The 25,619-nt window shown below is 41.6% G+C and overlaps 2 protein-coding genes across 5 annotated transcripts in view; both read left to right on the forward strand.

Moving 5' to 3' along the window:
- Positions 1-10,423, forward strand: part of CFLAR (CASP8 and FADD like apoptosis regulator) — a 37,201-nt gene extending 26,778 nt beyond the window's left edge. The window contains exons 10-12 of one of the 2 annotated variants that reach the window (XR_010910165.1): positions 2,045-2,522; positions 5,930-7,381; positions 10,116-10,423. Coding sequence is in view for 1 of the 2 variants with exons in the window: in XM_060783302.2 (XP_060639285.2) it covers positions 2,045-2,522; positions 5,930-6,065 (614 nt within the window). In the remaining variant the exon portion in view is untranslated. Of the gene's footprint in view, positions 1-2,044; positions 2,523-5,929 lie in introns of both variants that reach the window. The other variant, XM_060783302.2, reaches the window with a different exon arrangement.
- A 4,362-nt stretch (positions 10,424-14,785) lies between these two features.
- LOC132779600 (caspase-10) overlaps positions 14,786-25,619 on the forward strand; it is a 51,143-nt gene continuing 40,309 nt past the window's right edge. For 2 of the 3 annotated variants that reach the window (XM_060783284.2, XM_060783291.2), the window contains exons 1-3: positions 14,786-14,908; positions 22,597-22,940; positions 24,419-24,518. In XM_060783284.2, coding sequence (XP_060639267.2) covers positions 22,627-22,940; positions 24,419-24,518 — 414 coding nt within the window. In that variant the 5' untranslated portion in view covers positions 14,786-14,908; positions 22,597-22,626. Of the gene's footprint in view, positions 14,909-15,013; positions 15,322-22,596; positions 22,941-24,418; positions 24,519-25,619 lie in introns of those variants that run through there. The other variant, XM_067470034.1, reaches the window with a different exon arrangement.

Raw genomic sequence — 25,619 nt, forward strand, 5'->3', positions numbered from 1 at the left:
TGCATTTCTTCACCCAGCCTCCCTTCTCCATTCATTTCCCTTTTTATTTCATGACTGTTAGAGATAGATGGCAGAGATTATCTTGTAAAGGTAAAATCAGTGGATTAATGTTTATGTGCATAGGACCAGATCTTATTTCTTCAGGTAAAGCTGAACGCCTTTAAAAGTGTTCCAGGCCATTGATATCACACTGCCATTTACAGGGCATACAAGATAAGAGCTACAAGCTTGGTAGATGCAGGGAAGGGATAGTTAATACTCCAGTGGAGAGGATCAGAATTCAAAATGACCTCAATGGTTCAGAGAGCTGGGCCAAAACTAACAAAATGAATTTCAGCAAGAAGTGTAAGATACTACACTTAAGCAGAAACAATGAAATGTAAAGATACAGGTTTAGTGAGGCCTGACTTGACAACAGTACATGTGAAAAAGATCTTGGAGTCTTTGTCGACAACAAGTTGAACATGAGCCAACAGTGTGATTTTGGGCTGCATCAAAAGCAGTATAGTGTCTAGATTGAGATAAGTCATGATGCCTCTTATTCTGCTTTGGTTAGACCTCACCTGGAATATGGAGTCCAGTTCTGGACACTTCAAAAGAGATACTGACAAGCTGGAAGGTGTCCAGAGGAAGGCATCTCAAATGATGAAAGGTTTAGAGCAGTGTTTCTTAACCTGGGGGTCGGGACCCCTGGAGGGGTCACAAGGGGGTGTCAGAGGGGGTCACCAAAGACCATCAGAAAACACAGTATTTTCTGTTGGTCATGGGGTTTCTGTGTGGGAAGTTTGGGCCAATTCTATGGTTGGTGGGGTTCAGAATGCTCTTTGATTTTAGGTGAACTATAATGTGAACTATAAATCTCAGCAGCAACAACCCCCAAATGTCAAGGTCTATTTTCCCCAAACTCCACCAGTGTTCACATTTGGGCATATAGAGTATTTGTGCCAAGTTTGGTCCAGATCCATCATTGTTTGAGTCCACAGTGCTCTTGGGATATAGGTGAACTACAACTCCAAAACTCAAGGTCAAACCCTTACAGTGTTTTCTGTTGGTCATGGGAGTTCTGTGTGCCAAGTTTGGTTCAATTTCATTGTTGGTGGAGTTCAGAATGCTCTTTGTATGTGGACTATAAATCCCAGCCACTACACTACAACTCCCAAATGTCAAAATAACCCCCCCCCCCATCCCACTAGTATTCAAACTCGGGCGTATTGGGTATTTGTGCCAAATTTGGTCCACTCAATGAAAATACACCAGAAACAGAGGTTGGATGGCCATCTGACGGGGGCGATTTGAATGCAATTTTCCTGCTTCTTGGCAGGGGGTTGGGACTGGAGAGCCATGAGCTCTCTTTACATTATAATTGATAACAGTAGCAACATTACAGTTATGAAGTAGCAACGAAAATGATTTTATGTTTGGGGGGTCACCACAACATAAGGAACTGTATTAAGGGATCATGGCATTAGGAAGGTTGAGAAACACTGGTCTAGAGACTCTGCTCTATGAAGAGTGTCTTAAAGACCTGGTTATGTTTAGGCTGCAGAAGAGAATGTTGAGAGGAAGCATGATAGCTATGTATGCCATAAGGGAGAGGGAGCAGGCTTGTTTTCTGCTGCCTTGGAAACTAGGACAATGAGCAATGGGTTCTAATTACAGGAAAGGAGATTCCACTTGAACATTAGGAAGACCTTCCTGACTGTAAGAGCTGTTCAGCAGTGGAATTCTCTGCCGCGGAGTCTGGTGGAAGTTCCTTGGAGGCTTTTAAACAGAGGCTGGATTGCCCATCTGTCGGGAATATTTTGATTGTGCTTTTCCTGCTTGGCAGGGGGTTGGACTACATAGCCCATGTGATCTCTTCCAATTCTATTATTTTATCATTCTGTGATTCTAAGACTGTGTTCCTAAAGTCCTGCTATAGGCAAGCTGTGTGCCTGTACCCAATTTGCTGAGATGACAGTCTGGTTCTGTATAACCCAAATCTGCATGTGGAAATAGATCAACCCACCTTTCCTTCTTTTTTGGCTTGCTTTTCGTTCTCCAGGAATGCTGGCCGACACCTTCAGGGCACTGCGTTTTGAAGTTCGTTGCCACCTCTTCCTGAATGTGGAGTCTATGATGTGTATGTTGAATGATGTGGCGACACTCAAAGAGCACAAAGGCTATGACATTTTCGTTTGTGTCTTGATCAGCCGAGGAGACCACCAGGGCATCTCCTGCACAGACCATATGATTCCTGGGTTCTCCCTAGAGAGGGTGAAGCACTTTTTCGTCGGAGACAGGTGCCCTCACCTCTTAGGGAAGCCAAAGCTCTTTTTTGTCCAGAACTATGTTGAGGCCAGAAGATGGCAACACAATACCAGCCTGGTTGAGGCAGATGGCAATATGTCTACTATTCCACAAGTAGCAGATGTCCTTTGGAGCCAGAGTACGCTGGATGCATCAGTTTTGGACAGATTCCCACACTCCTCTTCCTATTACCTGACATCTCTAGCAGCCCTCTTGAGAGATCCTCACAAAAGGTAGGTGGTTGTTTTAGATCTGGGTGGGCAACTGGGGAAGGCCTGGCAACCAGTTTTCTGTTCTGTCACATTCAGGGATGTGCAGACTGAGGGAAACAAGAAAGAAACATGAAGTGAGCAGAGTCAAATTTTGGTTTTGATAAACTTATAGTTTGATGTTAAACTGTTCAAGGGAGGCTTGCAAAAGTCTGATTTTTCCTGCAATATTTCAGGTGAAAGCCAACAGGAGAGTTAGGTAATTGATAGTCTGTGGATCTGGAGGGGTTGAGGGCCAAAAAAACCTCATAATTCAGGGCCTACTGCGGTGCCAGGGCTACGCTTTGCCCATTTCTGTGTTTTAGCTACTTATTCCAGTACATTCTCACATGATGATGATGATGATGATGATGATGATGATGATGATGATGATTAACACAAAAACACAGTATGTCATAGTAAATGAGATCTATATGCTGGATTTCGTATCACAAAATCACAAGTTGAACACTTCCCAAGTGTCTAGGACTGTGTGATGTATTTTCGAATGATGCGAGCAGGTCCAACTAAGGTGGTCTTTTGCAGCTGACAGATCGTGATTTCGTCGATGTTTATTGTTTCCAAATGCCGGCTGAGATCTTTTGGCACGGCACCCAGTGTGCCAATGACCACTGGGACCACCTGTACTGGTTTATACAGTTCGATTTTGAAGTATTGATAGCAGCTGAGATTTTCCTGTTGTTTTTCCTCAATGTGACTGTCACCCAGTATGGCAACATCAATAATCCAGACCTTTTTCTTTTCCACAATTGTGATGTCTGGCGTGTTGTGTTCCAAAACTTTTGTCAGTCTGGATTCGAAAGTCCCACAGTATTTTTGCATGTTCATTTTCCACGATCTTTGCGGGTTTATGATCCCACCAATTCTTTGCTGCTGACAGGTATTATTATTATTATTATTATTATTATTATTATTATTATTATTATTTCTATTATTATTTCTCCTCATGGCTTGAGGTGGGTTACAGCATAATTAAAACACATAAACATTGTAAACATTCTATAATTTTATATTCTGTAAAGGATATCTTTATTCTTCAGAGCATTGAAAATACACACTGCTTTGAAGTAGTCTGCAAAATCTAGTTACCTGAGAGCTCAAATACCACTTAAAACCATCATGAATTGGACAAAGTGGATTGGCCAATGCAGATTTTTATGCAATATCACATTGTACAAGTGGAAAAGACAGGCATATGCACGGAACACATTTCTACCAGACAATCCTCCTCTCAATAGAGACATGGGTGACATTGTAACGACTTGGATGCACTTCCATGTTCTCAGTGAGCACCGATTGTTCCATATACCGTTCTATATATAAAAGCTAATGATGTGAGGCCTTTCCCTCCAAGGGCTTGTGTTTGCTCTGTGTTTGCTCTGGAGGGATCCTCTTCACGGCATGGAATGGAAACGTTTGTGGAAGCATAGATCTCATCCTCTTCTTGCATATAAAGGTAGAAATCCAACTGTTCTGGCTTTGGGAAGATGAGTTTGCTTTTTTTGCCAGGACTGGGGGACCACTGCCCCTCCCGAGGTTTTGGATTTCAACTACCGCAATCATTAAACATTAGATGTGTTAAGTAGTTAACACATTAGATGTGTTAAGTCGTGCAATTCAATCCCACCTCATCCCCGGATCCCCTATCTCCCGGTGTTTTAAAATTTTATCTTTGAATTTGGCCCTGCCCAGTGTGATCATTTGTGTTTTAATGTTTGAATTTATATTGCTGTGTCGCTTATTTATATTGGTTTTGCATCTTATGTTATTTTATTTTCTGTTGTGTTTTTGTCTTATATTGTGTTTATTGGCCTCATGTATGCTGCCCTGAGTCCCCTTGGGGAGATGGAGACAGGGTATAAATAAAGATTATTATTATTATTATTATTTACTTAGGCGATCCCTCGTTGGCCAGGTAGGATAGTCTTCCAGGATCAGTATTCTTGTGGGTCCGTATGTGGCTGTGGAGCCCTATTCTTGGCTTGCATCTTCTTCCGCAGTGAGGGCATTGGTTTCCAGGTGGAAGGTGGTCTCGGATGGGGTTGGCTTCCTCTTGGCAGGTTTCTCTCTTTCGCCCTCCATTCATTCCTCTTCAAATTCTGCAGCACTGCTGGTCACAGCTGACCTCCAGCTGGAGTCCTCAAGGGCCAGGGCTTCCCAGTTCTCAGTGTCTATGCCAGAGTTTTTAAGGTTGGCTTTGAGCCCATCTTTAAATCTCTTTTCCTGCCCACCAATATTCCGTTTTCCATTCTTGGGTTCGGAGTAGAGCAACTGCTTTGGGAGACGGTGGTCGGGCATCCAGACAACGTGGCCGGTCCAGCGGAGTTGATGGCGGAGGACCATTGCTTCAATGCTGGTGGTCTTTGCTTCTTCCAGCACGCTGACGTTTGTCCGCCTGTCTTCCCAAGAGATTTGCAGGATTTTCCAGAGGCAGCTCTGATGGAATTGTTCCAGGAGTTGCATGTGACGTCTGTAGACAGTCCACATTTCGCAGGCATATAGCAGGGTTGGGAGGACAATAACTTTACAAACAAGCACCTTGGTATCCCTACGGAGGTCCCGGTCCTCAAACACTCTGCTTCATTTGGAAAAATGCTGCACTTGCAGAGCTCAGGCGGTGTTGTATTTCGGTGTCGATGTTGACTTTGGTGGAGAGGTGGCTGCCAAGGTAGCGGAAATGGTCAACATTTTCTAATGTTACACCACTAAACTGTATTTCTGGCATTGGAGAGGGATGGGCTGGTGACTTCTGGAACAGCACTTTGGTTTTCTCGATGTTCAATGACAGGCTGAGCTTCTTCTTCTTCCTCCTCCTCCTCCTTTTTATTATTAGGGGAATTGTAGTACTTTATAGTACTTTTGCGGCTCAGGAACCATACCAAACACCCAGTCTTTAAGTTGTCAGGATAACATCCTTCACTGAAGAGTCCTCACCGAATAGTCACTGTGCTTTGGTTATTTCAAGAGTTGAAATCATAGCCTGAGACTTCAGAAAACCAGGGTTAGAATCCCTGCTCAGCCATGTAAAGGCACTGCCTTGACCTTGAGCAACTTATCAGCCTCAGAGGAGGGGAATGGTGAACCCTGTCTGAAGAAATGCCTTGCCAAAACAACCCTATGAGCGTTGCCATATCAAAATAAACTTGAAGACATATAGTAACAAGCACTGTTGAAACTAATGGTATCCACTATTCAGTAAAGATGATTTGGAAATTAACCTTTGGGGAGGAATTTTCAGATTTGGAAGAACAAAATGCTTTTCAAAAACCTGGAACTTTTACAAGTTTTTAGTAGATATGTTCTTTTCAATACCGAAAACCTTCACTCTTCCTTTTCACCCACCTCTGCAATTCTTTTTTCTTTCTTTCCAGGAACCTGCCTCTGTTGGATATTCTCGTGGAGCTGAACAATAGAGTTTATGAGAGGAACAGGACTAACCCTGCTGAGCAATATTCACTTGTGTTGAAGCACACCCTCAGAAAGAAGCTTTTCCTTTCCAGCAGCTAAACATACAAACCTGAAATGAGTGTGACCTGAAACAGCTTGTTTTGTGAAGAAACATATTGTGCTTTTTGAAAGCCTTAACTCAACTCAAGTTTCAGACAGAGGCCTTAGGAATACAACTGATTGATATCTAGCACATTATCTTTGCTACTGTTGTAGATGCTATGGATATACTTTTTTAGTTGCCTCTAATGAACATTTATTGGGTTTCCTTCAAATATATATGTGCACACACACCACAAGCACATCTTTCTAAGTCCTGAGAGGATGTCAGATCAAGTGTAGGTCCCGCACAGACGGGTTCAGCAGACAGAAAGAGATCTTGGCTACCATCAGCCCTATATTACTGCTGCTTGTTTAGATAGTGGGCTCTCCGATAGAAATGCCGTTAAGAAGAAGGAAAGTAGCAAAAGAGGGACATCTTTGAGTTCTGACAACATGAACACAAAGTCTTGCTGTTCACAGGCTTTGAAAGTCTAAGTGCCAGACTTCTCCATGCTGGTGTCTTCGGGTGCCTTGGATTATTACAACACTCATCATCCAAGTAGCCACAGTAGCTGAGGTGTTGCAATGCAGCATTTCGGAAGGACATTAGCTATCGAAAAAGATGGTCTGGATTCTCACCACACTAGTTGGGATGGTGTGTGTATCTTGCCTAGCCCAGTTGCTGAGTTTTAACACCTAATCCTGAATTCATTCCCCCACCACCATTGGGACTTTCCTAAGGTTTACTGTGAGTGTTTTGGAGGAGTAATTGTTTCAGTGGGTAGCTCATCTTCCTATATCCCTGGGTTCCAATTGTTTTAGTGAGGAATTCCACTGAGAGAAAATACACTCTTTCTTATATCCTTCACATTCAACTTCCTACTAGGCACAGCAGCTGAGTTATCACATAACATACACAGTCATAGCATCAAGGCACTACTATTCTAGCAGGGTCTGTGTTGCCGTGGGTTCATGACAATCCAGATAAGCTAACTTGGGAATGCAGGCACATGGCAAGGAATAGGCTATAAGTTTTTTGGGATGAAAATAGCCACTTAACCACTTAATAATAGCTTGAAAATATAACAAGATGGGATCTGTTTTACTGCTAGTGATTGCTCTTGTGGCAATTAAAGAGAACTTATGGACAGTAATATTTATGTATGCTTCTAATTTGGCCTAATCAATACTATGTATACTTACTTATGGGTATAACTAATGCATCAAAGTTACTTTAAGAAGCTTTTTGGTCATTTGTATGTGCTGTTTCATTTTTGTTTTGCATTTCCTTCCAGCTCTCACCTTTTTGTCCATGGTGTTGTAATCTTAAGCAGGTAAATGTCCAGGTTATGAGTTTTCTTTTAAAGCACTAACCAAATCTTGTTTTTTGCAGATTTCTAAACTAATTCCACTTTTATTCAGTACTGTATCATCTCTCTTTTGGAATACAAAAATTAAAATTAATGCTTATCTTTTTAAATAAGCAGTGACGTAGCTGCAACATGTGATAGCAACTCTCTCTAAAATGAAATAGATGCCATAATGTTACGTTTCAAAAATCTACAGAACGATACAGTGGCAGCATTCGCATACAACAATAACATGGATTCCCATTTTGTTCTGAATTATGTGCTTGATCATGTGCAAAGCCTGCTTGCATTCACTCAGCCACTCCAAATATGTTTGCTTCTATATTGTTTATCTTTTTTAAAAGATGCACAGAAAACTCAAGAAGGTATTATTACAGCCTGACCCTCTGGAGAGTTAGGGCTCTTTTAGAGTGCAGTTATTTCAGTGGTATTTGGTACCTAAACTCTGCATAAGTCAAGACTTGTAGTCTGAGTCACCCATTAGATCCAGAGCGAGAAGTGGCGATTTTTAAGCACTACAGCTCCCGGACTTACCCAAGAAGCAAAACTGGGTATGATGCTAGGAAAGACAAATAATTTGCAGACTAACTTAACAGTAGGCAGCTAGGTGGTACACAGGTGAATTTGCCTTACATTGTGCAAGATCATTGCTTCACTTACATTCATGCGTGTTCACATAGATGAGCCGCAAATTGTCTAGATGGCATGTATCATGTGCGCCACTGTTTTTTTTTCTTTTTTAGCTGCAGCTGTATTCATAAAACGTAATATTTAGTTCTTTGGTGTTTATTTTTAAAAGTTTGTTCGTAGTGTTTAACTAAATAGTGAGTCATTGCAAACACAACTAAGGTCAAATGAAGAATGTGATAGATGTCTCTCACAACTGCCTTGCTCATCTCCTACTTCTCCAACTTTCTTGCTGCAGTTATTAATTGCACAACTTGCTTTACTGCGGTGTTGATGTTTTGATCAGAAGTGTATGACAGAAGCCCCTTAATATTAGTACGGGCAGCCTTCCACATTCGCTGGAGTTAGGGGCACAGAAACCCCATGAAAGTGAAAATCTAGAACAAAGTTTTCCAAGCATCTCATGTTTGTGACACAATATTTTTCTACATGTGTCATTTTGTGACACATTAAGTTAATCAACCCTTTATAAGAGATATGGACATTGTAATAACTAAACGATTGGGGATGCAACATATGTCATGAAAACTTTTCGCTTATATTTTTAAAAATGTAATTTATTGTTATTTCACAAACTCAGACATTTTACATTATGTTCATGTGAGACAACAACAAACTGATACATAGTTTGGAAAGCTCTAACCTAGAGATTCACAGAGAGGTAATTTTAATCAAATCCACAAATAATCAAAAGTTATATCTAGAAATGTAGAGAGCCAACAGTACAGTACTTTAACAATAACAACAATAACTAACCTGCTTTAATCATGTAATTATGAAGTCTGGGAATATATATAGTGTGTATATATATATATATATATATATATATATATATATACACATACATACATACATACACACACACACACAACTTTAAAAGGGTGTCTCTTTTTCTCTCTGATTTTGTTTATACTTTGATACTTTTATTTGTTTAGCAGACAGTCATGTACAGATTTAAGTACTATAAACATACCTAACACTCGTAGGATCAAATTGTAAGGCTACAGTCTTACAAACACATAAAAGAAATGGGATTTGCAAATGAAAGAACATATCAAAAGCCTGATTTGCAATATTTCTAGTGGTTATCATCAGATCCTTCTCCTAACTTGTATGTTTAATGACACGGGTAAATCAGGGTGGTGAACCTTATCTCAGTCATGAGTAAAGTTCGGCCCTACAGGTGTTTTGGATTTTAACTCCCACAAATCCCAACTAGCTTACTAGCTACTAGGAATTGTAGGAACTGAAGCCTGAACATCTGAATGGCTGAAATTTGCCCATGCCTGCCTTATCTAGCATGCTCCAAGGATATGGAGCATCCAAGATTCTCCAACCTGGATTTACAGAGAAATGTAGCCATCTACATGTACATAATATACTACTTATCTGTTGTCTTTGAAGTAATATATTCCCAAGTACCAGGAGTCCTCACCATCCTTGTACAGAAGCAAGTAGAGGAGGGAGACCAAGCAAAAAAAAAAATGAAAACTATGGTTAGAAGTTAAGTAAAAATACCCAAAGGCTGTACAAAACATGGGAAACCCTCAATGTGGACTACGTTGATATGTAAACAAGGCAGAGCTTGAGACATTTTGGGCCAAGTTCCCAGGATCCCCCTAGCCGGTATGGCCAATGTTAAAAGGGAATAGCTGTGTTAAAATAGAAATATTTATTTCATGCCTGAAGTTATGTGTAAGGAAAGCTGCAAAGCAATGTGTAGGAAGTGGCTCTCACTCCTCGTTCAGCATGCGTCCCCTTTCTTGCTGTTCAACTTTGTCTTATGGCAACTCTATGCTTTTTCAAGTTGCCTATTAATCCACAGTCCTGCTCAGATCTTGCAAACTCAAACTTGCAAACTGTAGATTCCTTAATTGAGTCAATCTGTCTGGGTTTTGCCCTTCCTCTTTTCATTCTACTGTCTACCTTACTTTATTTATCTTTTCTTGTGAGTCTTCTCTTGTCATAAATGTGACCAAACCACTAGAACAATTTCTGTTTGGCTTCTCAGGAGGAGTTCTGGCCTGATTTGATTTGATTCAGGACTTGCAGATTTGCCTTTTCAGCAATCCAGGGTCTCCCTAGAAGTCTTTTCCAAATCCACGTCTCAAATGAATCAATTTTCTTCCTATCACAAGCTTGTAGTATCGCATCGGAGAATATTACCCTGTGAATCATTGTGACATTAGCATTCAGTGATACAGTACTGTATTATGATCTTGACTCGTTCCGTCATTGTACATTTTCCTGTTCTGTAGTGTCTGCGTTTTTTAAAAATAAATCTTTTCAGAAGGTAATGTAAAAAACAAAAAAACACAAGTATGTCCATTTGCTTTTTCTTGATCATCCCTTTCTCTGCGTGCTTTCCAAGCTGAGGTCCCAGCCCCTGAAAATCCTGACAGTATTTACACAGTAGAATCGATGCAGTTTGAACTCCATGCTATGGAGCCCTGGGAGTTGTAGTTTGGCAAGGTAAAGCATTATTTGGCAGAGAAGGCTAAAGACCTTGTAAAACTACAGGTCCTTAGGTTTCATAGCAGTGAAAGTGGAACCAAATGGCCTTAGGCTCCTTCCTTCCACACAGCCACGTAACCCAGAAAATCCCACCATATCTGCTTTGAACTGGGTTATCTGATTCCAGCTCAAAGCAGATAATGTGGGGTTGTATTCAGATGTGTGCCAGGGGCCTTAAATCAACCAGTGCAGATGCGCCTTGGGCTGCCATCCTGCCCCCATTTACTTGGGAACCGGGCTTCTGAAGAGGCAGATACAGGATCGAACTGGAAAAGTTTGTAGTTTCCACCCTGGAGTCTGTTGTCCAAAGTGGAACCAGATGCTTCTAAGGCCTCGTCTACACAGTCATATAATATTTATTTATTTACCGCATTTGTATACCGCCTTTCTCAGCCAGAGGCAACTCAAGGTGGTTCATAGTCAGCAGCGATTCGATACCATAACAGTTATCAAAATACAGTTAAAACAATTATCAAAACAATTCAGCATTTTAAATGTAATATAAAAGAAACAATAATGTCTGTAAAAATAAAATCCTTGGCATCTCCTTACTAAAATCGTCAAATTGCATCATTGGTCGTTCCATATATTGGTTTTCGTCTAATTATGCTCCAGTAGTAAAAGCTTGCTCAAAGAGCCAGGTCTTAACCATCTTGCGGAATGTTCAAAGGGAGGGAGCCCATCTTGTATCCCTGGGAAGGGCGTTCCATAGCTGAGGGGCCACCACTGAGAAGGCCCTGTCTCTCGTCCCCACCAAACGCATCTGCGAGGAAGGCGGGATCGAGAGCAGGGCCTCCCCAGACAATCTTAAAGTCCTAGATGGTTCATAAGAAGAGATATGTCCAGATAGGTAAATTGGACCAGAACCATTAAGGGCTTTATAGGCTAAAGCGGGGAGCCCCCAGTGGCGCAATGGGTTAAACCGCTGAGCTGTTGAGCTTGTTGACCAAAAGGTTGCAGGTTTGAATCTGGGGAGCAGCGTGAGCTTTCGCTGTTAGGCCCAGTTTCTGCCAACCTAGCAGTTTGAAAACATGGTGCTCCATACAGTCATGGCAGCTGCATGACCTTGGAGGTGTCTACGGACGACGCCGGCTCTTCGGCTTAGAAATTGAGATGAGCACCACACCCCAGAGTCGGAAACAACTGGACTTAATGTCAGGGGAAAATCTTTACCTTTTTTACACTAAAATAATCCAGTTTATGATAATCTGGATTTTACATGGCAGCATAGAAGGGGACTAACCTGCCACAGAACCCAGATTATCAAAGCAGATAATCTACATGATCGGCTTTGAACTGGATTATATGAGTATACATTGCCATGTAATAATCCAGTTCAAACCGGATAATCTGGATTTTACATGGCAGTGTAGAAGGGCCTAACCTGCCGTAGGAGCCCCTGGTGGCGCAGTGGGTTAAAGCACTGAGCTGCTGAGCTTGTTGACGGAAAGGTCACAGGTTCGAATCCAGGGAGCGGCGTGAGTTTTCACTGTTAGCCCGTTTCTGCCAATTTAGCAGTTCGAAAACATGCAAATGTGAGTAGATAAATAGGTACTTCTCTGGCAGGAAGGTAACGGCGTTCCATGCAGTCATGCTGGCCATATGACCTTGGAGGTGTCTACGGACAATCTTCGTCTTAGAAATGGAGATAAACACCATACGCCAGAGTTGGACATGACTGGACTTAATGTCAGGGGAAAACCTTTCTAAAGCCAGCACTTTTCAATTTTTTCTGCTTTGAACTGGATTAAATAGCAGTGTACACTAAAATAATCCAGTTTATGATAATCTGGATTTTACATGGCAGCACAGAAGGGGCCTAACCTGCCATGAAACCCAGATTATCAAAGGAGATAATCCACATGCTCGGCTTTGAACTTGATTATATGAGTCTACACTGCCATATAATCCAGTTTGAGACAGATAAACTGGATTTTACATGGCAGTATAGAGGGGGCCTAACCTGCTCCCTCTATACTGCCATGTAAAATCCACATGAAGATAGTACACATGATCTACTTTGAACTGGAATATATGAATCTACACTGCCGTATAATGATCTGGTTCAAACCAGATAATCTGGATTTTACATGGCAGTATAGAGGGGGCCTAACCTGCCACAGAACCCAGATTATCAAAGGAGATAATCCACATGATCGGCTTTGATCCCATATAATCCAGTTTGAGACAGATAATCTGAATTTTACATGGCAGCATAGAAGGGGCCTAATTTGCCACAGAACCCAGATTATCAAAGCAGATAATCCATGTGACTGGCTTTGAACTTGATTATATGAATCTACACTGCCATATAATAATCCGGTTCAAACCAGATAATCTGGATTTTACATGGCAGTATAGGGGACTAACCTGCCACAGAACCCAGATATCAAAGCAGATAATCCACATGATTTGCCTTGAACTGGATATCACTCTACACTACATATAATCCAGTTTAAGACAGATAATCTGGATTTTATATGGTAGTATGGGCCTTAAGAAGCGTTGCTAACAACAAGGCAGCAGGGGACGACGAGATCCCAGCTGAACTGTTTAAAATCTTAAAAGATGATGCTGTCAAGGTGATGCATGCCATATGCCAGCAAATATGGAAAACACAAGAATGGCCATCAGACTGGAAAAATCAACTTATATCCCCATACAAAAAAAGGGAAATGCTAAAGGCAGCTCAAACTTACCTACAGTGGCCCTTATTTCTCATGCCAGTAAGGTAATGCTCAAGATCCTGCAAGGAAGACTCCAGCAATACATGGAGCGAGAGTTGCCAGATGTTCAAGCTGGGTTTAGAAAAGGCAGAGGAACGAGAGACCAGATTGCCAATATCCGCTGGATAATGGAGAAAGGCAGGGAGTTTCAGAAAAACATCTACTTCTGCTTCATTGACTATTCTAAAGCCTTTGACTGTGTGGATCATAATAAATTGTGGCAAGTTCTTGGTGGGATGGGGATACCAAGCCACCTTGTCTCTCTCCTGAGGAATCTGTACAAGGACCAAGTAGCAACAGTCAGAACTGACCACGGAACAACAGACTGGTTCAAGATTGGGAAAGGCGTACGGCAAGGCTGCATCCTCTCCCCCAACCTTTTTAACTTGTATGCAGAACACATCATGCGATGTGCGGGGCTGGATGAATGCAAGGCTGGGGTGAAAATTGCTGGAAGAAACATTAACAACCTCAGATATGCAGATGACACCACTCTGATGGCCGAAAGCGAGGAGGAGCTGAGGAGCCTTCTAATCAAGGTGAAAGAAGAAAGCGCAAAAGCTGGGTTGCAGCTAAACGTCAAAAAAACCAAGATTATGGCAACAAGAATGATTGACAACTGGAAAATAGAGGGAGAAACCGTGGAGGCCGTGACAGACTTTGTATTTCTAGGCGCAAAGATGACTGCAGATGCAGACTGTGGCCAGGAAATTGGGAGACACTTACTTCTTGGGAGGAGAGCAATGTCAGTCTCGATAAAATAGTAAAAAGTAGAGACATCAGACTGGCAACAAAGATCCGCCTAGTCAAAGCCATGGTATTTCCTGTAGTAACCTATGGATGTGAGAGCTGGACCTTAGGGAAGGCTGAGCGAAGGAAGATCGATGCTTTTGAGCTGTGGTGTTGGAGGAAAGTGCTGAGAGTGCCTTGGACTGCGAGAAGATCCAACCAGTCCATCCTCCAGGAAATAAAGCCCGGCTGCTCACTGGAGGGAAAGATACTAGAGACAAAGTTGAAGTACTTTGGCCACATCATGAGGAGACAGGAAAGCCTAGAGAAGACAATTATGCTGGAGAAAGTAGAAGGCATAAGGATGGCATCCTTGAAGCGACTGGACTGACCTTGAGGGAGCTGGGGGTGGTGACCGCCGACAGGGAGCTCTGGCGTGGGCTGGTCCATGAGGTCACGAAGAGTCGGAGACGACTGAACGAATGAACAACAACAACAACATAGAGGGGGCGTAACCTGCCATGAAACCCAGATTATCAAAGGAGATGATCCACATGATCGACTTTGAACTGGATTAGATGAGTCTACACTGCCAGATCATCTGGATGTAGCAGGGACCTAGGATTCCCAAGCATATTTCCCGCCTTTTTGCAGCTGCTCAGCCTTTACTGGGAGGAGCCTCTTTGTCTCCCCGGAAAGTGCTGGGCGGGGCTTTGCACCAGACCAGGAAATTCAAAAAAACCCATTGCGGGAGTCGGAAGTGGCCGAGAAAGAGAGAGATCGGGATCCTTTGAGCTCTTGGATTTTGCTTTAAAGAGGCCCCTTCTCTCATCAGGTTGGCTTGCGTTTCCTTTCTTTCTGCCTTCGGGAGTGGGGTGGGAGGGGAGGAAGCGGGAAGGAGGGCAGGAGGAGTCTTCCTTACAGGCGCCTGATTACAGCTCCCAGGACCACCATGGGGCAGCCCCAAGTGGAGCCAAACTACATTCACTCTGCTGTGTAGATAGTTACAGGTCGTTTTCAGAGAAGGGAGAGTCCTCTGCCACTTCCAGGAAGCCTATCTGATTCACCCCAGAAAACGAAACCCATTTTCTCAAAGCGAAAGTAACTCAACAAGTTCTCTTCCAGGCCGGATTATATGAGTCCCCACTGCCAGATAATCTGGGATAAACAGAAAACCTGGGATTGATCAGATCCTGGGATATATAAGGGCCTGCCTGGAAGGGTCCCAAGTTATAAGGATCTGGAAGGGTATGTCGCAGGAGATTTTGCAGCTCAGCACAATAACACTATGTCACAATTTAAAACAAATCTGTTCCTGGTTTGAAAGTGTTCTTTCCTGTTTCATTTTGTGATATTAGCTACTTTGAAAGTTGTTCTACTCCAGAAACTTCATTTTTGTGGCTGCCACAAACTCGGTTGAATTGGTTGAGACTGGATTGTAAAACTAAGCAAAATGTGCTGCAGGATGTCCCACAAAAGCAAGGTTTTCACAGTTTAAATAAACTTTTACCATGTTTGCATGATAGAACCAATTAGGAAATGACATTTACAACCCAGGAACAAACATTGTGTTACTTATTATTATTGTTGTTATTATGGAGATTCAAAGTGGCTCACAATTGAAAGCATTACAACTTAAAATATACATTATTATTATATTATGTTAGTAGTATTATATTTAATATATTGATATTATATTACAATATTATTTTCTATATTAGATTGTATTACATCATTATTATGGAGACTCAAAGCGACTCTCAATTGAAAGCATTGCAACTTAAAATATACATTATTATTATATTATGTTAGTAGTATTATATTTAATATATTAATATTATATTACAATATTATTTTATATATTAGAATGTATTATTAGAATTATATTGTATTACATTATATTATTATTATGGAGACTCAAAGCGGCTCACAATTAAAAGCATTACACTATAACTTAAAATATACATTATTATTATATGTTATTAATAGTATTATATATTTAATATATTAATATTATATTACAATAATATTTTATATATTATATTGTATTATTAGAATTATATTGTATTACATTGTAATATTATTATTATTACTATTACTATTATGGAGATTCAAAGTGGCTCACAAAAGCATTACAATACAACTTAAAATATACATTACTATTATATGCTAGTAGTATTATATTTAATATTAATGTTATATTACAATAATATTTTATGTATTAGATTGTATTATTAGAATTATTTTGCATTACATTATTATTATTATGGAGACTCAAAGCGGCTCACAATTCAAAGCATTACAATATAACTTAAAATATACATTATTATTATATGTTATTAGTAGTATTATATTTATCATATTAATATTATATTACAATAATATTTTATATATTATATTGTATTATTAGAATTATATTGTATTACATTGTAATATTATTATGGAGACTCAAAGCAGCTCACAATTAAAAGCGTTACAATACAACTTAAAATATTCATTGTTATATGTTATTAGTAGTATTATATTAAATATATTAATATTATATTACAATATTATTTTATATATTGTATTGTTAGAATTATATTGTGTTACATTACAATCTATATTATCTTATAATATTACAATATTAGTAGTACTATATATTGTATATGTGCTGTTTAACATCTACATGAAGCCGCTGGGTGAGATCATTCGGAGTTTCGGGGTGCGGTGTCACCTGTACGCAGATGACGTCCAACTCTGTCACTCCTTCCCACCTGCTACTAAGGAGGCTGTCGAAGTCCTGAACCGGTGCCTGGCCGCTGTAACGGTCTGGATGAGGGCGAACAAACTGAAACTAAATCCAGACAAGACAGAGGTACTCCTGGTCAGTCGCAAGGCCGAGCAGGGTATAGGGTTACAGCCTGTGCTGGACGGGGTCGCACTCCCCTTGAAGGCGCAGGTTCGCAGCTTGGGTGTGACCCTGGACTCATCGCTGAGCCTGGATCCCCAGGTTTCAGCGGTGACCAGGGGAGCATTTGCACAGCTTAGGCTTGTGCGCCAGCTGCGCCCGTATCTTGGGAAGTCTGACTTGGCCACGGTGGTACACGCTTTGGTCACATCCCGCCTCGACTACTGCAACGCTCTCTACGTGGGGCTGCCCTTGAAGACGGCCCGGAAGCTTCAGCTAGTCCAGCGCGCGGCAGCCATGTTGTTAACAGGAGCAGGGCGCAGGGAGCATACAACGCCCCTGCTGTCCCAGCTCCACTGGCTGCCGATTTGCTACCGGGCCCAATTTAAGGTGCTGGTGTTATCCTACAAAGCCCTAAACGGTTCCGGCCCAAAATACCTTGCAGACCACATCTCGGCCTACGAGCCCACGAGGACCTTAAGATCATCCGGGGAGGCCCTTCTCTCGGTCCCGCCTGCCTCACAGGCACACCTGGCGGGGACGAGGGAGCGGGCCTTCTCGGTGGTGGCCCCCTCGGCTGTGGAACACCCTCCCTACTGAAGTTAGACAGGCGCCCTCCCTTATGGCCTTTCGTAGGAGCCTGAAAACATGGCTCTTCGAGCGGGCCTTCAATTGAGTGCTATATCATTGGAAATGATGACCGGAATGGACTATGACTATGAAATCGACTATGACCCCAGGATTTGACGAAGCGGATTTTTAACATAAGTATATGTTAAGCGAGGAGGAGCTGAGGAGCCTTCTAATCAAGGTGAAAGAAGAAAGCGCAAAAGCCGGGTTGCAGCTGAACGTCAAAAAAACCAAGATTATGGCAACAAGAATGATTGACAACTGGAAAATAGAGGGAGAAACCGTGGAGGCCGTGACAGACTTTGTATTTCTAGGTGCAAAGATTACTGCAGATGCAGACTGTGGCCAGGAAATCAGAAGACGCTTACTTCTTGGGAGGAGAGCAATGTCCAGTCTCGATAAAATAGTAAAGAGTAGAGACATCAGACTGGCAACAAAGATCCGCCTGGTCAAAGCCATGGTATTCCCTGTAGTAACCTACGGATGTGAGAGCTGGACCATAGGGAAGGCTGAGCGAAGGAAGATCGATGCTTTTGAGCTGTGGTGCTGGAGGAAAGTGCTGAGAGTGCCTTGGACTGCGAGAAGATCCAACCAGTCCATCCTCCAGGAAATAAAACCCGTCTGCTCACTGGAAGGAAGGATACTAGAGACAAAGTTGAAGTACTTTGGCCACGTCATGAGGAGACAGCAAAGCCTAGAGAAAACAATTATGCTGGGGAAAGTGGAAGGTAAAAGGAAGAGGGGCCGACCAAGGGCAAGATGGATGGATGGCATCCTTGAAGTGACTGGACTGACCTTGAAGGAGCTGGGGGTGGTGACGGCCGACAGGGAGCTCTGGCGTGGGCTGGTCCACGAGGTCACGAAGAGTCGGAGACGACTGAACGAATGAACAACAACAACATATGTTATGTAGTAGTAGATTGTCATGTACTGTTTTGATTCACTGTAAACTGTCTTTTCTATGTTGTTGTTCACCGCCACGAGTCGCCCTAGGTCTGAGAGTGGCGGTCAATAAGTGCAAGAAATAAATAAATAATAAATAAATATATGATATATTTTAGTATGTTATACTATTAGTATTGTATATTATACTGTATTATATTATAAATAGTATTATATAAAATATTTACATTATTAGTATATGTTATTAGTAGTATTATATTTAATATATTAATATTATATTATATATTGTATTGTATTATTAGAATTATATTGCATTATATTACAATCTACATTATCTTATAATGTTACAATATTAGTAGTAGTATACAATATATTTTAGTATGGTATACTATTCGTATTGTATATTATACTGTATTATATTATAGTCTTTTATAAAATATATAGTATATTAGTATAGTGTAAGATTAGTATTATATATTATTATATTGTATCATAATATTTCAAAATTATTAGTAGCAAATATAACATAGTAGGAGCCCCGATGGCACAGTAGGTTAAACCACTGAGCTGCTGAACTTGCTGACTGAAAGGTTGATGGTTCAAATCCATGGAGTGGGGTGAGCTCTCGCTGTTAGCCCAAGCTTCTGACAACCTAGCAGTTCGAAAACATGCAAAATGTGAGTAGATGAATAGGTGTTGCTTCTGCGGGAAGGTAACGATGCTCCGTGCAGTCATGTCAGCCACATGACCTAGGATGCATCTACGGACAACATCAGCTCTTCGGCTTAATGTCAAGGGGAAACCTTTACCTTTACCTATACAATTGGAGCCCCCTGTGGCGCAGTGGGTTAAAGCCCTGTGCCGGCAGGACTGAAGACCGACAGGTCGCAGGTTCGAATCCGGGGAGAGGGGGATGAGCTCCCTCTATCAGCTCCAGCTCCTCATGCAGGGACATGAGAGAAGCCTCCCACAAGGATGATAAAAACATCAAATCATCCGGGTGTCCCCTGGGCAACATCCTTGCAGACGACCAATTCTCTCACACCAGAAGTAACTTGCAGTTTCTCAAGTCACTCCTGACACGACCAAAAAAAAAACCTTATAAAAAGACTCAAAAACAGAGCAGAAGAGACAAAAAGCCATAAAACAAAAATACATTACAACGCATGCGCAAAACCACATATATATACTCAAACACCCATATACACAAATATATATATATATATATATATATATATATATACATACACACACACACACACACACACACACACATACACATACAAAACACATATACACAGACTGGGCCACGGCAATGCGTGGCAGGGGACGGCTAGTATTACATAAAGTGAGCAATATATTATTCACAGGGCTCTTCCAGAGAGGCCTTCTATCCCAGGACCTGATCTGTTTAACCCAGATTATCTGTCAATGTGGATTGATACAATCCAGTTTAAAGCAGGAAACCTGGGATCTGATCCTGGGATATTGAGCTTGTCTGGAAGGGCCCATAGTGTGTGTTGTGTTAATAGCCATAAGTGTAACATAATTCAGCAGGCCTTCTTTCCTGGTGTGTTTTGCTCAAGCCTCGTTTAAGTCTCCTTTGCAGATAGAAAAAGTAAATATAGCTAATGGCTAAATATAGCTAAAAAGTAAATATAGCTAAAGAAGTGTCCCCAGATCCCTTCACAAATGACCTTTGAATCTAACAAGGTTCAGGGCCGTTCCACACAGCCATGTAACCCAGAATATCAAGGCAGAAAAACCCACAATATCTGCTTTAAACAGGGTTATCTGAGTCCACACTGCCATATATTCCAGTTCAAAGTGGATTTTATACAGCTGTGTGGAAGGGGCCTCAAATATCTTGAGTCCACACTGCCATTTATCCCAGTTCAAAGCAGATAATATGGGAAATTATTCAGCTATATGTAAGGGGCCTTGAGGCCCTTCCACACAGCCGCATATCCCAGAATGTCAAGGCAGAAAATCCCACAATCTCTGCTTTGAACTGGGTTATCTGAGTCCACACTGCCATATATTCCAGTTCAAAGTGGATTTTATACAGCTGTGTGGAAGGGGCCTCAAATATCTGAGTCCACACTGCCATTTATCCCAGTTCAAAGCAGATAATGTGGGGTATTATTCAGCTGTATGTATTATTCAGCCTTGAGGCCCTTCCACACAGCCGCATATCCCAGAATGTCAAGGCAGAAAATCCCACAATCTCTGCTTTGAACTGGATTATCTGAGTCCACACTCAGATAATGTGAAGTTTTCTGCCTTGATATTTTGGGATATAGGGCTGCGTGGAAGGGCCCTCAGTGTGAATTGAATGGAGTAAACCTATGTTTGAATTGGACCCGAGTTTTGCATTCCTGTTGTGTAACAGCTTCCAGGGGTGGCCATGTTTGTTTGGTTAAGCAGAAACAGTTTAGCACCTTGAAGGCCAGGAAGCTTCATTTTGTGCCCAAAGAGCCAGGAGAGTCTGTACCAGTTAAAAAGTAGAGGCCAGCAGAGGCTTTGGGGGGTTCTTTCCCATTGGTTTGAGATTATTGTAGGCCTGAATGGCCCCAGACGCCATCTTGGAAGAAGCATTGCCTCTGAGGGACAAGGTTGGCCCACTTAAGATGGCACCTCCTTGCCCTCTTCAGTCTCCAGGGGCAATATCATGTCCAAAAAGTTAGTATTGAGCAAAGGAGGTCCAATTTTTTATTTTTTATTTATTTACAATATTTTTATCCTGCCTTTCTCAACCCCCCGAGGGGGGACTCAGTGGCAACAATTCGATGCCACAATATCACAATATCACAACGCTATATAAATAAAAATGTAATGTTCGTTTGTGGGGTTAACATAACTCAAAAACCACTGGACAAATTGACACAAAATTTGGACAGAATACGCCTAATAACCCAAGGAGTGACCATCACTCAAAATTTTTGATTTTGTCATTTGGGAGTTTTAGTTGCTGGGATTTATAGTTCACCTACAATCAAAGAGCATTCTTAACCCTACCAACGACAACTGACAAAGAGCCATCCAGCCATAGATATAGATAGATACGATTCACACACACACACACACGCATATATATGTATATGACAATATAGTATCATAGATTTGAAAGGGACCCCTAAAGAAGGACAATTATATGTTGCATGTTCCAGAGAGGACAAACCAGACACTCTCCACATCAACACTGACAAAGAAACAGCAAGAAATGCTGTTTACCCACAAGCAGAAAGAAATTACATATATTAGAAACCAACACTTTCTCATTACTTTATTTTCCAGATCACCAGACTGGGCCACAGCAATGTGTGGCAGGGGACAGCTAGTAAAACCATAACATTAATTATAGCCGTTTCCATTATCATAACAATCATCATATGGCCCAGTACAATGTCCAAAGTGCTGCTGTGCCTGCTAGCCAAAAGCCTGGTTCCAAAACCATGATTTCAGTTTTCTCCTAAAGGAAAGGAGGGGGGACGCCGATCTAATCTCGCTGGGGAGTGAATTCCACAAGTGGGGGTCACCACCGAGAAGGCCCTGTCTCGTCCCCACCATATGTGCTTGCGAGGCCGGTGGAACCGAGAGCAGGGCCTCCTCGGTGGATCTTAATTGTATAATATTATGTAACACGATTTTTTTTCTTGGGTTATAAATGTCATTTCCTCATTTGTTCTTTCATAAAAACATGGAAAATGTGCTTCCTTGCCACAACTTTGTGCTTCTGTAATTTAAAAGTTCTTTATTGTTCCGTGTGAATGTGCATGTATACATTATTTGTTATTTATAAAGTAGATTTTCTTATTTAAAAGCACATAACAAACAAAATAGGGAGGGGGTTTCAGGGGGCTGAGACGATTTATAGCATTTCAATGGCAAATTCGCTTTGCGATAAGAGCGATTTGAATTAAGAGCTTGGTCGTGGTCTAGTGGGTTTTCATGGCAGAATTGGGAATCAAACCCTGCTTCTGGTCCAACCCTCAAAACATTATACCACGCTGGCTCATGGCAGGTTGGCTAGCAACAACAACAAAAAATACCCATGCTTATTATTTTTCAGTGATTTTTCTCTCTCTTTCTGTTTCTAGAACACTTAGCTCTTAAGAATATCACCCATCATGGACGACGACGACGGTGTAAAATTTCGCCAGACACTTCTGGCAATTGATGAGAACCTTGGGAAGGAAGATGTGGATGCTATGAAATTTCTTTGCAGTGACTTCATCTCCACAAAGCATCTAGAAGCAGTGGAAACAGCACACGACATTTTCCAACTGCTCATAAATAGGAACGTTTTAAGTAAGGAAGACACTTTCATTGTAGCAGAACTTCTCTACAGGATTAAGTGTAACTTCCTGCTCCAGAAAATTGGGTACACCCCAAAAAAAGTTGAAGACAACCTGTTTCGCATGAGGAATGTCTCCGCATACCGGTGAGTCTTCTGAGCCTGGTAATTCCTCTTGTTTGCACAGCAATGAAGTGATACTCTGCATTTTAATATTTTTTGCTATTTTATTCAGTTGGGAAATCATTTACTCTTTTCGTGTTTTGGTCTGCAACTCCCTTTATAGTGAGTTGGTGTGACTAATGCTAAAAGGCGGTGGGAGATGTAGTTCAAACCATTTGGGAGCGCAAAGGCTGCCCACCTCTGACCAGGGAAAATATTGGGCCCTGAGTTTGAATAAGTTATCAGAGTTTCTGGTCCAATCCTGTGGTGATGAGCAGGATGCCAAAAGCTTGAGATAGTTAGGTAGATATAGATATAGCTATATGGAGCCCCCGTTGGCACAGCAGTTAAACCACTATAATAATAATAATAATAATAATAATAATAATAATAATAATAATAATAATTTATATACCGCTCCATCTCCCCGAGGGGACTCAGAGCGGTTCCCAGGTAACATCACAAAACATACAGAGTAAAAACAACATAACCATAAGATTAACAAACAAAATATAAGCATAAAAATTGTCACCATAACACACATATATTAAAAGTAATCCTGCCTGTTCAAGGCAATTAAAAATTTAAAAGTCCGGGCCAAGATTTGTGCAAGCCCAAAAATTCTAGGGGGGCCGGGAATTAAGTGCAATGCTATGGCAGGCAACAATAATATTAGGTCTGTGGCTGTTCATTCTGTGGCCGATTAGAGGAAAGAATCTGGGTAACTGGTAGGAAGAATAAGGTCGTATTAGACCAGTGGTTCTCAACCTGGGGTCCCCAGATGTTTTTGGCCTTCAACTCCCAGAAATCCTAACAGCTGGTGAACTGGCTGGGATTTCTGGGAGTTGTAGGCCAAAAACATCTGGGGACCCCAGGTTGAGAACCACTGTATTAGAAAATGTCTGGGGCTGAGTTAGAACTGGTCATTTTCAAAGGCTTGTTGAAACCACCAGGTCTTCAAGCTCTTATAAAAGAAGGGGAGGGATGGGGCCTGTCTTATTTCCTTTGGACGGGCATTCCAGAGACGGGGGGCCACCACTGAGAAGGCCCTCTCTCTTGTCCCACCAACCACGCTTGAGATGGTAGTGGGACCGAGAGGAGGGCTGAACTTGCTGATTGAAAGGTTGATGGTTCGAATCCTGGGAGCAGGGTGAGCTCTTTCTATTAGCCCCAGCTTCAGCCAACCTAGCAGTTCAAAAACATGCAATAGGTACCACTTTGGCGGGAAGGTAACGGCGCTCCGTGCAGTCATTCTGGCCACATGACCTTGGAGGTATCTATGGACAACACTGGGTCTTTGGCTTAGAAATGGAGATGAACATCACCCCGCAGAGTCGGACATGACCAGACTTAATGTCAGGGGAAACATCTGTCTGTCTGTCTATCTATCTATCTATCTACCTACCTACATATATTGCACTTTTACAATATCGTGAGCTCATTTTATCTGACTTTTCACACAGACAGATGCTATATGAAATATCTGAGGGATTAACTGAGGACGATGTGAAGACAGCCACGTTCCTTTTCAGGGAACACCTTCCAAAGAAGCAATGCATTACAGTGAGTGAAGTACAACGACTATAATTTTAAAAAATCCATAGTGCCAGGCTAGCAAAAATACCCAAGAGGTTTTGATTGTACAGCCACCCTCCACATTTTGCTGGAGTTAAAAGTGCAGGATCTCTACAAAGGCTGAAAAACAGTGAATAAGAAAAAGCCTCTGTAAATCCTCCACATTCTGGTTGAAGGTCTGAGTGAGTTCCAAAGGTATTTCATGTGGTCGTCTCCAACAGGTGCCTTCACGTTGGAGCTGGGGAAGGATTTAGGGGTGTCCCAAACTGGTTGGTAGGAGGTGGCAAAGACCCAACAGGACATGTGGTTGTTTCCACCTGGAAGTGGGCTTAAGTCACATTTGAAATTTGAATTTTGAATTTATCAACAGTATTTATTTTTAAAAAATAAGAGTAGGTGGATAATTGCAAATCAGTATGGTTGTACATCAGTCTTACAAACCAGTACAAGCACTGCGGTCAGCAGAGGAGGCCCTGTTCTTGGTCCCACCCCCATATCAAGCATAGTTGAAAGAGGGGGCCTTCTCCGTGGCTGCTCCGCGCCTCTGGAACTCCCTCCCCAAAGAACTAAAAATGGCCCCCTCTCTCCTCTCCTTTAAAAAGTTTTAAAGACATACCTGTGCAATCTAGCTTATGGAGAAGAGGAGGATTAGCATACTTTACACACATCCTCACCTTAGAATAATAGAATCATAGAATCAAAGAGTTGGAAGAGATCTCATGGGCCATCCAGTCCAACCCCCTGCCAAGAAGCAGGAATATTGCATTCAAATCACCCCTGACAGATGGCCATCCAGCCTCTGTTTAGCCTCAGCCCACTGTTGTGATTATACTATATTATGCTTTTAATATATTGTGTTTTAATTGGTCTGACCCTTTGTGTTATGTTCATTTAGTTTATCCTTGACTAAGTTTGGTTGTTTATAAGTTATATTTTGTTTATTTTATTTCATGCTTTGTCTTGATGGTTATTTCTTTGTTCTTTGGAAACCGCCTTTCAGGGAGAGAGGCCAGGTTATTCATAAAGTATTATTATTATTATTAGTAGTAGTAGTACATCTCTACATAATGAAGATTGCTAAAGACAGGC

Source organism: Anolis sagrei, chromosome 1 (genome assembly GCF_037176765.1).
Source record: "Anolis sagrei isolate rAnoSag1 chromosome 1, rAnoSag1.mat, whole genome shotgun sequence".
Lineage (NCBI taxonomy): Eukaryota > Metazoa > Chordata > Lepidosauria > Squamata > Dactyloidae > Anolis > Anolis sagrei.